The 14,069-nt window shown below is 44.0% G+C and overlaps 1 protein-coding gene across 1 annotated transcript in view; it reads right to left on the minus strand.

The window, feature by feature from the left end:
* The window catches only part of NEBL (nebulette), a 192,208-nt gene extending 178,746 nt beyond the window's left edge, over positions 1-13,462 (minus strand). Inside the window, exons 1-2 of the mRNA XM_089533338.1 lie at positions 13,111-13,462; positions 5,121-5,215 (exon numbers count right to left, since the gene is read on the minus strand). Coding sequence (XP_089389464.1) covers positions 5,121-5,215; positions 13,111-13,179 — 164 coding nt within the window. The 5' untranslated portion in view covers positions 13,180-13,462. The remainder of the gene's footprint in view (positions 1-5,120; positions 5,216-13,110) is intronic.
* Positions 13,463-14,069: the final 607 nt, after the last annotated feature.

Below are 14,069 nucleotides of genomic sequence, written 5' to 3' on the forward strand. Positions count from 1 at the left end.
TTATAGCAAGGTGCTGGAAAACTAAAATAAATGTAAAAGTGGAGGATTGGTATTAAGTGGTATGGAAATTAGCAATTAATGATAAATTGATATGTAAACTGAAAGTTAAAAAAAAGGACTATGGAAAAGAAACTATTTTGAGGGGATTTGGAAAGAATTTATTGAGAAAGCATTGAGAAAAGAAGATGGAAGATTACCTCCACAAGATGAACTGAAATTCTGGATGGAATATAAGGATGGAAATGGCTCCGGGGAAGGGGGGGCACTGAGGGGAAATATAAAATAACTTGTTAAAATGTAATAGAATGTAGGGATATATTCATTTATAGAAATATGATATGTGTTGTATATATTAAGAATATTAATTAATAAAAAAGAAAAAAAGAAATCCAAGTGAACAGCATACAGACCATGGATCATCTGTACCCTTCCTAACCCTTTTTTGCAACCCCGCCACCAAATTTCCATGGCACAGCAGTAGCCCAAAAAGAAACAACTTCCTTTGTAAATGTGGTTGATTTGAATTAGCACAAACTCACACTCCCAGAAGCATGGTTCTGCTTTAAATCAAATACTTTCCACGTAACTTATTTTTGAAGTAAAGTTGTGGTGTTTTTGCTACCAATGCATCACCAAAATTAACTGGTACAGTGGCAAGTTCAATGGTTTGGCAAGATGCAGTCCCTGATCAGTGGTGACTCCAATGTGGCCCTAACTAACATGTCTTTGAAGTTTACCACACCGGGGATAAAACGTTCCCCGATGCGTTCTAACGTGCACGAGCGGGGCCGAGCACGGAGTGTGATGGGAACCTGATGGGGCCCAGAACACTAGTTTACCACACAGGGAACGCCACCGCCGAGCGTTCCCATAGCGTTCCCATCGGGTTCCAGAGGGCACCATTGGACACCATTTCTGGGAACTGTTTCAAAACCGTTCCCAGAAATGGCGCCCTCTGGAACCCAATGGGAACACGATGGGAACGCGTGGCGGCGGCGTTCCCTGTGCGGTAAACAAGTGTTCTGGGCCCCATCGGGTTCCCATCACACTCCGTGCGCGGCCCCGCTCGTGCACATTAGAACGCATCGGGGAACATTTTATCCCCAGTGCAGTAAACTTCTTTGTCTTACTGGGAAATGGCAAATCCCAATCTTCCTGACAGCTTAACTTTCAGATGCATGGGTATATCTTATCTTCCACTGCCTTTTGTTTCAAACCATCACCAATGATTCTCCCCTTTCTTTTCTCTCAACAGATTATGAATAGGTTAAAGGCACCTTTTCTCTTCCCTTCTTTTGACTCCAGCTCATTGCCATCCTCTCTCCCTCCTTTTTCAGCTCCTCTCCTTCTGAGCCAGCACTTCCAACTCATTATATGATGAACCTAAACTATTTTGTCTTTTGCCTCTCCTCATAAACCCCCTTTTGTGAGAAACCTTTAAGATTCTCTTCTTCCATATTAAAAACCCTTACAGATACTCCTTATTTATATTCCGTATAATCTAATTTAACACATGCTCATTTTTATTTGGCTTAGATATTAATTGCAGGCCTATTAGATGGATAACAGTTTGTCCTCTAGCAGAAAAATAAATAAGGCTGTGAAGTAAGTAGTTCCCCAGGACAAATCTTACTCCCCAATCACCAGCGGTTCCTCAAGAAGAAACACTTGTGGCATAGAATCAGATCAAGCATGTTCTTTCTTGTTTACTCTTTCTGACAGAACTGCCCAAGGATTCAAACTTTCTAGCGGAAATTATGAGGGAAATGTTAAGAAAGAAAGAAGACACAAGATTCGAAGTTGCTGAAGAATATTTTCTCCTCATTTTAGTACATGGCCAAAATTGTGATCACGACAATTGCCTGAAAAGAAGAAGGCCCTCCCTCTATCCACCATCATTCAGAGGGAGAGAAATGCAAGCAATCTAGCCTGGAGGGAATGAAAAGGCAGGCCCAACTCCATCGGCCTAGCCTGAAGAAGAAGAAGAAGAAGAGCCCTCCCTCCATGCCATCTGTCATCATCCGGTCTGGGAGGGAGTGAAAAGACAGGTCCAGCTCCATCAGGCCTGGCCTAAGGTTAAGAAGCAGAGCCCTCCCTCCAGTCCATCTGCCTTGGTCCCGATTCCCTTCCCCACCACCTTTCCCTTCTCCTTTTGTGTCGGGTCTTTTTAGATTGTAAGCCTATGGGCAGGTAACTGTCTAATTAAAAAGACTGTATGTACAGTGCTGTGTAAATTTACGGCACTATATAAATAAAGCTTAATAATAATAATAATAATAACAACAACAACATTCAGGGATCACTTGTCATTCTTTTTTCAAAAATGAGATTCATGGAACAATATGAGTCAATGGAATTTTGTAAATGAAATCAATATTGTACCAAGTGTGGAAAAACCTACTCACAACAATTAACAGTATGCTAGTCCATAAACATTCCCCATTAAGATAAAGGCCTTTTAATGTACATAGGGATGAAAACTGAAAACTAAAAAAAATGTTCTATATGTACTTATGCGCTCTATGTATTTTTAAACTGCAAACAACACTTATTCTGTTGGGGCCTCCTTTTTATTTTATTTTTTAAAAAATCCATAATCTGGTAACAGTACAGTATAGCACTCCTTCATTCTTTATAGTGAGAATTGCTACCAAACTCAAAAGAAAATAGAAAACATAAACAGTAATGGCAGCAGATAACAACATTGTCCTGTCAAGTGAAAGTTTTCCAGGCCTGGAACTGAAAAAGGCTTACAAAAACAGAAACTGATAAAAGCTACCATCAGTAAAAAAAAAAAAATACAGCAGTTAAAATATAATTAAACTATCAAAGAATGAAAATCAATGTTTTGCAATGCATCCTTTAAACAGTACAAAATACAGACAACAAAGCATACTGTTAGAAGTTCTTTCTCCTTAAAAAGTAATGAGTAACAGTTGTGTTACTCATTGTTCTGGCCAGGTTATTATCATGAATGTTGATGGGGCTAAAGGTATAATTCATTTTCTTACATATTATTAATACATTAGTGTTTTTTGGATGGAGGTGCACAAATGCATAAAAAAAAATAGAAAGCCTTCCTCAATGGGTACTCAACCTTGAAACTAACAAGGGCTGAGCCATCCCTCTCCCACTGATGAAAACTAAGTGCATGGGACATGTGTGACTTCTTTGCAAGGCATGGAGTGCTGCAGGAAGCCCAGAGAAGCAAAAACAAATTTTAGCAGTAGTTCACTGGGCAGATGAGTAAGTCAGATCTCTGTGTGTTCACCTTCACCTAGAAGTTTATCGCATGGGCCCTAAAATGGGCCCATTGCGTTACAAAACAGGGGCGTGCAGGGGCGCACACAGAACGAGATGGGGCTAGGGACGGCATTTTACTGCACACTGGAACACCGCTGCTGCCGCCAGACATTCCAATTTATAACAGTTTATAACAATTTATAACTGTTATAACACTTTATAACACTTCTCAGAAATCGTGCCCTCTGGAACGGAGGGAGGACACAATTGGAACGCCCAGCGGCAGTGGTGGCGTTCCAGTGTGCAGTAAAATGCCATCCCTAGCCCCACCTTGTTCCGTGCGTGCCCCATTTTGTAACGCAACAGGCCCGTTTTAGGGCCTGTGCGGTAAACTTCCTAGTTTCTGGCAACGGGATTCAGAGAACCACTAGATGACTAAATCTTTTTGACAAAACTCACATAGTAGGTACCCTGAGATATTTAGGGCTTTAAACAACTACATACCAACTTTCTGAAGTAAGTCAACAAATAGACCAACTACTAGAATGGTTTAAGAAATGATTACTTGTGTCCACTATGACCAGTCCTCATTAATGGTAGCAGCAGTATTTTGAACTAACAGAACTATCCAGGACATCTTCAAATAGAGCATTACATAAACCTAACTGCTATGGTATGATCTGGAATAACCAAAACACAGGTAAATCTGGCCAGGCCTCTCAGCCTAGCAACTGTGGCAGCTTGCACACTTGCCTTAGCTGTAAAAAGCACTTTATTCAGGAGAAAAAAACCTCGATCCACTAGCAAGTCTGGATCTGTCTGCAGAGCCATCTTCAGTTTATTGGTCCTCCTCAAATCCATAAACAATTTTTTAAAGTCAAGAATTTATAATATGTTAAAACACAAACTCATTTTTTCTGTTGCAAAGAAAAATTTACTATGAAAGATTAGTCAGTATTCTACAAATATTAGCACTCTTAAGCATGAATGACACAACAGAGCTTCTGACAACAAGGGAAGGCTGTAATAAATGTACACAGCCAAAGCTAATGACATACCATGGAGACTTCAAAAAAGTAACAACAAGCAAGATATGACATTGCTCTTTCCACCATTTCTTCCCCAAAATAAGACTTTCAGTAGAACGACTTCAAACTAATAAATCAGTACTGAATGACAGATCAAATCCCTACTGCTTCTACATTTCTCTCAAAGTCACTGAAAAAAAGAGATGAGACTAACTCACTACAACTTTGATATTAAGGTACATGTGGATTTTACCACCAAGCTTAGGGGCTAATCATGCCTGATAAAGATAAATACTGTAGATATGTAGCATGTACTAATACCAGTATCCCTCAGTGCAAAAAAGAAAAGGCAGCTCCTTGGCAGCCACATACTATCTATTCATCCCATGTGCAATAGATACAACACACACACAAAATATCTACTAATTCCAAAAGTTTGGATGCAAAGAGCAGGAGAAAGTATATTAGTGTTCTTCACTGAATAAGCAAATTCAGGTTTTAATTTATACACTGTAATAGGCTATTGAGAAGGAGCTGGTGAAATGAGATTTTCACGAGATATTACACAGAGGAATGCTTCTCAAGCTAAGGTTGTTCTCATCCAGCATTCTTCTACTAAGTTGGAAATCATCCATCCACAAACAGAAAAGTCTTTTCACTATTGGAATGATACATATGGACACAACTCAATAATATATGGTGGTGTCTTTATGTAACATATCCTTCTGAACACATACCAAGTGTAATTAACTTCCACAATGCATAATTTCTACCTGAACAGCTACTATCAACATAACTATCTTTCAATTCCAAAATATTTTTGCATAATTTCTTATTTATAACACTTACGCATTGCAGTAGGGTTTCTTCTCATATCCTTTGTAATTGTTCATGTTTAGAGCCATTTTGCAGACTTCGCAATGGAAACATCCTTTGTGCCAGTACTGAAAGAAAATACATATTGCTCATTGAAAATATACACCACTGATGCTGTGGAAAGGGATGTTCCCCTTCAAAAACACTCATTGGTGACATTCTATTATTTTAGACTCTGGTCTTGCTAAGGTTGCAGAGGAGATCTTTAGATGGTTATGTGATTTACTTCAAAATGTGGTAATTTTTTATGCTGCATTTGAGCACTCCTGCTAGTTTATCTATACTCAACTGCTTCTCCAAAGTCCTTGCCCATGACATGACTGCTAACTTTCCCAGCATTGTTTTTCACTGTGTAAACCTTACATGTACCACGAACTTGAGTGCAAATATTTTCCATAATGTGGCACATATGTTCTACTTCACCCCACTTGCCATAAACATAACATTTTGATAAAGCTGTACAACATTTTAAGAGATTGGGGCACAAGTCAATAAAAACAAAACAAGTTTATTCTTTGCTCCTAGCAGTCCTCATTCTTCTTATTTTCTGGTTTCTCTCTCCCACCATTTCACCATTCCCTAAAGTCTCTTCAGCTCCCCAAGTCATTCCTCATAGGTCTTGGTGATTTCCTGACCTTTCACCATTTTGATCCCCCTCCTCTGGACATGCTCCAGCATGCCAACATCCTTTTTGAACTGTGGTGCCCAGAACTGGACGGAGTATTCCAGGTGAAGCCTGACCCAAGCCCTTCCCTTCTAGTTAGAGAATATTCATATATAGCTTCATTTGCTGACTCTGGAACAATGGTCCTCAACATAGGGGATCCACTCATTGTTGAATTCTTAATGTTCAGGAATCATGATAACTGAAATCCAACACCATCTGATGCCTCCTTGCTCAAGAACCATCACTCTTGAAAGTAACCATCAGTATATGGTTTCTTACAGAAAGTAGATATAACCATCCAATGAAGCAACAGCCTTCAGTCTATCTTTTAAAGGAGGGCTAGGCAAAATATTGCCCTCCAGATTTTGTCAGACTGCAACTCCCACCATTCCTCATCAACATAGCCAATGGTGAGGAATTCTGTGAGCTGTGGAGAGCCACACTTTTCCCACTGAATTTTAAGTCATATATATAAAATGGGCATAATGTCTGCCATGATGCATGCTCAGTGTGATAAATCCCTTGCTAAAATTACAGAAAGCCATAACACAGGCATTTAGGCTCCATCCACACTCCAGAAACAATCTGATTTGACACCACTTTAACTGCCATGACTCAATGCTATGGAATTCTGGGAAGTAGAGTTTACTGTGCTTTGCTCTGGTGCCACAACAAGCTGCAATTCCCAGAATTCCATAGCACTGAGCCATGACAGTTAAGAGTGGTACCAAACCAGATTATTTCTGCAGTGTGGATGCACCCTTAGACAACAGGGTAGCCGACCCTTTAAGCAATAAGCCACTACCTCTTAAAGCCTGTCAAACATCCTCAATGACCTTTGCTTGACTTTATCAGTTTAATACCAACACACCCAAGAAAAGAAAGAAAAAAGCTACCACACTTCTGATTATTATGTTGACGAAGTCTTATTTCTACAAGAGCCACCCCAGAAATAGTGAACAACCCAAATACTAACCCGTTAGGCCTGTTTGTGTGTTTAAAAAAACCCTGATTACCTCCACCCTTTCAAAACATCTCTCTTAAAGAGGTCCACTAATCCCCTTTCCATGGCAATCTGTCACAGCCTGGCCCTTTGTGGGTTTTTTCAGGTATTCTGAATGAAAAAGGAATACTTTTGAAGGGAAGGGCACAGCAAGGGAGGGTGATGCTGTGCCCCTCCTCGCCTCAATGACACACACATTTTCACACACATCCTCCTGCGATTTGCCTATCAATCACAGCAGCTGGTTGCTGTCGTTGCATAAGGAGGAGAAGGAAAAGAAGCAGCCTCTCAAGATGAGCATCTCCGTCTGCACTGCAGCCCCAGCAGCAACCGAACAACTAGAGAGGTCCAAATCACACTGCAGTCTGCAGGCATAATCCAGTTTGAGACCGCTTTAACTGCTCTGGCTCTGTGAATCCTGGAACTGTAAATGATTGGAACTGTAAATGATCACAAAACTACAGTACCCAAAATTTCCTAGCACTGAACCAAGGCAGTTAAATTGATCTCAAACTGGATTCTTTCTGCAAGTGTGTGTTTGGACCAGAGGCTCAAAAGAGGGGATTCACCTTTTGGACTAGGAAAAGAAACTGACAAGGAGGTGTCAGGTCTGGAGCATTCATCTATAGCTATCTGAAACCCCCTTCAGTGGTTCTCAACCCTTTGGCTCTCCTAATGTTTTGGATTTCAACTCCCAAAACCCCCAGCCAGCTTGCCCAAATGATCAGGAATTCTGGGAGCTGAAGTCTAAAATGCCTGAAGGACCCCAGGTTGAGAACCACTGCAAGACCCCAACTGCTGTTGTTCTTAACTGCCCTGGAGTTGACCCAGAGTCATGAGGAGACTGTGGATGAAACATCTCCAAGACTCCCTTATCTTCCATTGCTCTGCTTGGGTCCAGCACATTCAGGCTCCCCTTGATCACAGCAGCATCTTCTCCTAAGTATATATCAGGACTATCAGATGCAGTGGCCCTCCACTGCCCAGGCTCAAGGCTAAGGGATCCTGGGAATTGTAGTTTATTGTGGCACCAGAGCTCTCTGACAGAGAAGGCTAAATGTTTCACAAAACTAGTCTCTTGTAATTCCCTAGCACTGAGCCAGGGCAGTTAAAGGGGTCTTAAAAACTGGATGATTTCTGCAGTGTGTTTTGGACCACAGAAAGCAAACCCCTCCAAAAACAACAACAACAATAATAATAAACCTTTAAAAGATAGAGGAGGGGTCCAGACCCCTCTCGCCCCGCCCCTGACTAGTAATGGCTAGTAATGAATCAGCTGCTGGGTGACACCTTAATGACTGCAAACAAACTCCAACTCCCAGAATTCCATAGCCTTGAATCAGGGCAGTTAAAGTGGTGCCAAACCGGGTTATTTCTCCATTATGGATGCAGCCTCAGTCAGAGAGAGCTCTGGTTCCACAACAAACTACCCTTCCCAGGATTCCCTAACACACTGCAGAAATAATCCAGTTTGAGACCACTTTGACTGCCCTGGCTCAATGCTAGGGAATTATGGGAACTGTCATTTTGTGAGATATTTAGCCTCCTTTGTCTCTGGTGCTACAATAAACTACAGTTCCCAAGATTCTATAGCCCTGAGCCAGGACAGTTCAAGCGGTCTCAAAGTGGATTGTTTCTGCAGTGCATGGAGTATATCACACGGAGCTTTTTGGTGGTTTTGTGGCTCAGTTCCAGCTCACTTCCAAAGTGATTGCACTTCCAATGATGCGGTTTCATGTCATAAAGGGACTGTTTTATCAGACGCCATTGATTTCCATGGGAGCCCCTTGCGAATTGCTTCAGCAATGTTTCTGAAGTCACCCCCCATTTTGGTAAAAACAGAAAAAAAGTGACTCCAGAGAATTCGCTTCCAGGTTCCCATCGATTGCACTGCGATTTGGTCTGGTGTGGAAAAGCACTCGGATGCCACCCCTGCCTTGGCCCCTGCGTCCTGCTCCATCATTCCCCTCCTCCTCCTTCATGCCATCTCCTCCTCTCTGCCAACCAGTCGATCCCATCATCCCCTGCATCCCCTGCGTCCCCCTAGACCCCGATCTGCTCCCCTCCTTCAGCCTTCCACCAATCCCATCATCCTTGCCTTCTCCTAGACCCCCATCTGCTCCCCTCCTTCCACCAATCCCATCATCCCCAGACTGCTCCTGCATCCCGATTCTGGCCCCAGGGACCCCCAGCGACCTATCCCATCATCCCCTGCCTTCTCCTAGACTCCATGGAGGATGACAGCTAAGGAGGGGGCAGGGAAGAAGGACAGCGTCCAGAGCCCCACTGAGAATGTGCAAGGGGGGCAATTCGAATCGTTGACCCCTCAAAGTATGCTCTGGTGTGGTAATACAATGTGCACTCACTCCCCTTTGCTTGAGTCCACATCACGTGACTTGCTTGGAATCGAACTGACTTCGCTTGCACCTCACTTCGGAAGGACAACAGAAAGGCAACCAGGTGTGGAAAATCATGACATTTTAACCTCAATCCGCATTGCTAGAGAGGAGTGACTCTGGATCTGGTGTGGAAAAACATCACGCTTTGCATTGCTAGAACAGGAGTGACTGCGGATCTGAGCTGCAAACCCCCCCATGTGTGATAAGGACCTCTGTGTGTTCTTGTGTGCCTTGAAGTCATTTCTGACTTATGTCAGAACCTACAACAGGGTTTCCTTTTCATGTTCATTATTTCTGCAGTGTGTTTTGGACCATGCTCAGAAGGGAGGGCATTTTGGAATTCCTCCTGGACAAAAGACTGGACATTCATACAGTATATTTATATGACTGGTTTAGAGCTATTAGTTGGTCAACTCCTACAATTTTTCCTTTGAATGCCCTACATTTTGCGGTAGCTTGTCCTCCTTGGAGGTGAGGATATCTGGTAACCCTCCCCTCAGACAAAGAAAACCCTCCTTGCAAGCCAGACCACTCGGCACCAGTCCTTTAAAAGCGCCTGGTTGGGACCACCTTGTCCCCCTACATTGCCTGGTTTTTCCCCTCAGCGAGCCTCCATTTCTGGAGCTCCTTCCTCGACCCATTTGTAACCTCCAGGGTTAAAGCAGTCACCTCTGCCTCTTCACCTCTGGGGATCCGCAGCATCCCAAAATGGAGCAGGCCTTTCCAACTGGAAAGGATAAGAATTCCCCCCCCCCCAATAAATGAAGAAGGCCCCTAGGAAAGTAGGGAGTGTATTAAAGGAAAGCAGAGTGGGTTGGTGTCACCCAGTGTGGGAACTCATGGTGTCACACACACACCCCATTGACCTCTTCCTCCCATTTCACACCATACAGAATCCTTAGTCATGTTCCCATTTCTCGTAAATCCTAATTCCCATATACCACTGAATGTCATGCTAATAGTTTTTTTGTGGGTTTTTCAGGCTATTTGGCCATATTCTGGAAGAGTTTATTCCAAATGAAAACCACCAGGGAGAGGAGGGTTTCTCTGCAGACAGACATTAATTAAATAGACATCCTGAGGCCTTGCCATTCAACAACAGAACAATACACAGATTAACATGTAAATTGCTTCCTCTCAACCAATAGTGTGTGTGTATACACACACACACATATACACCCTACTCTCTTCCATGCCAGCATTCTCTGAAGATGCCAGCCACAGCTGCTGGTGAAACAAAGAAACTCTTCTAGAACAAAGCCACGTACTCCAAAAAACCTACAAAAAGCTATAAATGCCGGCCGTGAAAGCCTTCAACTTCACATTTATTCCTGACGTTTGGTCAGCATCTGTGACTGTCATCTTCAGAGAATGCTGGCATGGGAGTGAGTGGGGTGTGTGTGTGTGTACACACACACACACACACACATATACATACTGTGTGGTCCTGGGTTGAGAGGAAGAGATTTACATGTCAATTTGAGTGTTGTTCTGTTGTTAAATGGCAAGGCCTCAGGGTGTCTGTTTAATTGGTGATCCATTGTCTGTTGGGAAATCCCTACATTGAAGGAGTCACAGACAGAGTAAGGAAACTGGTGAGAAAACACAACCTCCAAATGATCTATAAACTGACCAAGAAAATCCAGCAAATGCTGTGCTCAGTGAAGGACAGGAGAGACCCTCTCCTAGCTGCAGAAGTTTACTGCATACCATGCAGCTGTAAACAAGTTTACATAAGGACCACCATACACTGTCCAAACACGAATCAAAGAGACCATCCTGGGCATAAAATGCTATTTGAAAACACTGAATTTCTGGACCATGCTAACAATGATCCGGTCAGAATGCATAGGGAAGCCATTGAAATCCACAAACACCTGGACAGCTTCAACAGGAAAGACAAAACCCTGAAAGTAAGCAAAGTTTGACTACCAGTCCTGAAAAACACTAAAATCAAGACCTGGCAAATGCAAATGAAAACCACCCAAGATCAGAGGGTTTCCCAGAAGACAGTGAGTCAATAATTAAATAATAACCCTGAAGCCTTGCCATTCAACAACAGAACAGCACAGAGATTAACATGTAAATCACGTGTGTGTGTGTGTGTGTGTGTGTGTGTATGTATATACTCAACTCTTAGTTGAGAGCATGTGATTTACATATTAATCTCTGTGCTCTGTGTGTGTGTGTCCCACTGACTTTCATGCCAGCATTCTCTGAAGATGCCAGCCACAGATGCTGGCGAAATGTCAGGAAGAAACTTTTCTGGAACACGGCCACATAGCCCGAAAACCCACACAAAAAAGTCAGGAATATTCTCTTCCAGAACATGACTACGTGGCCTGAAAACCATACAAAAAACTGTGGATGCCAGCCGTGAAGACCTTAGACTTCATGTCATGCTAATAGCTGTGACACCAATAACTTAGCCAAATTAAAATCATACCTTCCCAACATGACAATATCATCACACACCACCTAAATGTATTTACATACACAGAGAAGATTTTCTTCAAATTTTGAAATAATTTTTAAAAAATTAAAAATATATTTTAAAAAGTTTGAAATTTGAAATTTTGATTTCTAAAAAATTCTGAGGCCTCTCCTTTCTCCTCCAACCGAGCTTCACCCCACTCCCTCCGTCTCTTGAAGCATTTTAAAGGGAAGCAGGTGAATGCCACAGCCCCTTTCTGCCAAAGGGTAGGTGTATGAGGAGCAGTAGGGTCACCCCAAATTTAGGGTGCCACCTGGTGCGGTCCTAGCGATGCTGCACCTCACCCACAAAGGAGGACAAGGCACTGTATTATTAGTATTAGTATTAGTATTATATTTATTTGTATCCCGCTCTTTCCTCAGAACTGGCTTCACAACATATGTAGGACATGCCAGAAAAGCAGGAATTGGAGTTCCAGGTTCAGGTGTGATAAGGGCCATGGACATGACCCAACTAAAAGTGAAGAAAACCCTCCATAGAAATATTAAATCCATGCTTCTTAGTCATTGCTCAAAATGGGGGGGACACTTTGGGAATGCCTCCTGGAGACAGTGGGCACGTCCGCTTTGACATGGGAGGCACGTTCGGGGGAAAGAGGACGTGTCCGGGAAAAGGAGGACTCCTTGACACCTTTAGGAAAGAGGCGAAAGGGGATGAGCCACCCATCCCCTGTACAGAATTATCCCCGGTTTCTTTTCGCCTCAGTTTGCAGAAAAAAAAGCTCAGCCATGGAAGCCCACCAGTGACCTTGGGCAAGTCACACTCTCTCAGCCTCAGAGGGAGGCCAAACAAAGCCCCTCTGATTAGAAACTTGCCAAAGGATATCAGTATAGGGTCCTCGTGAGTCAGAAACGATGTAAAGACACAGCACAGAACAGCAAGCCATATCCCGCTCTTTTTTTGGGGGGGGGGGTGTTAAAAAGTTCGGGGAGGGAAAAGGAGAACAACTCCCCCACAGAATGGCCTCAATAAGAAAGATGTTTGCGGTAATGAATGTAAGGTGAGGAAGCTCCCACAGAGAAGCATCCTCTGCACTGCAGAAATAACTCGGGTTGACACCTGCCAGGGCTCCAGGCTATGGAATTCTGGGAATTTGTCGTTTGTTGTGGCACCAGAGCTCCACAACAAACGACAAATTCCCAGAATTCCATAGCCTGGAGCCCTGGCAGGTGTCAAGCCGGGTTATTTCCGCAGTGTAGAGGCAGCCACACACACAACCAAAGCAATGCATTCCCCCCAATATTGCAGATCCTCTCTTTCCTCCAGGGGCCATAAAAGAAGAAACCCTGGGGCTGCCATTCCTCCCCGCAGTTGCTAAGAGGAGATCTAGCCCTAAGCCCCCCATGTTTCCCTGAGAGCAATGCGGGAGAAAGGCTCCCCTTGGGCCCACTCCTCCTCACCTTATCCAGGCAATTGACTTTCTCGGTGGGATAGACCACTTTCCCGCATCGGGCGCAAGGAGGGTTCATGGTGGCAGAGGAGGCAGCAGCAGCAGCAGCAGCCGAGGAGGAGGCTGGCGCATTCCCTGCCCAGGCAGCCAAGCAGGCGAATGGCGGGCGCTGCAAAGAGGAGGGAAGGTCACTCGGCGGCTGAGGAAGCTGGGCTCCGAGGTGGAAGGGGTCCTCCCGGCGGCAGGTGGGGGAGAAGGGGGAGGAGAGCTGCCTCTGCCGCCGCCTCCTCCTCCTCCTCCTCCTCCTTTGCTCTGGCCGGAGGCGGTTTCCCCGCAGAGGCAGCCCTGAAGGGAGAGGAGCTTCACTGGATGAAGAGCAGGAGGAGGAGGAGGAAGGAGAGAGGGAAGGGAGGGAGAGGAGGGGAAGGAAGAGGGAGGGGAGGGGAGGAGGAAGAGGAAGAAAAGGGGAGGAGGAGGAAGAGGGGAAAGAAGAGGAAGCAGAGGAGGTGGAGGAAGAAAAAGAGGAGGAGGAGGAGGAAGCTGGCCTTCAGGCCTCTGCGAAGAAAGGGGAGGGGTGGCACTATCCCTGGTGTCTCCCGGTGCAGTCTCTCGTGGGAGTTTATCACACGGGAGGAATTTCTCTTAATTTCAAAGGAAAAGAAAAGAACGCATTCATGCGGATTCGCTAGTTCAGCAAATTTATGTGAATTTGAATTGCTTTCGAACTGACTTCCCATTGCCCAAAAATAGCTTGCCATTGCCCAAAGTTGTGTGTGGTAGTCAATCACGCAGTAATGTAAAACCCCATGATTGCGTTGGGATTGCCATTGGATTATACTTCCATTTTCCCTTGTCTGATAACATCCATGGTGTCACCTCGGGCCCCACCAGTTGACCGCCTCCTCTCGTCCTTAGTCATCTTTTAGGGAGGTCACAGGCCTGAAATGACAGGAGCTAAGTAGAGCAGTG

The sequence above is a fragment of the Sceloporus occidentalis genome, unplaced genomic scaffold (genome assembly GCF_023333645.1).
Source record: "Sceloporus occidentalis isolate IW3139 unplaced genomic scaffold, rSceOcc1.0.p SCAF_7, whole genome shotgun sequence".
NCBI lineage: Eukaryota > Metazoa > Chordata > Lepidosauria > Squamata > Phrynosomatidae > Sceloporus > Sceloporus occidentalis.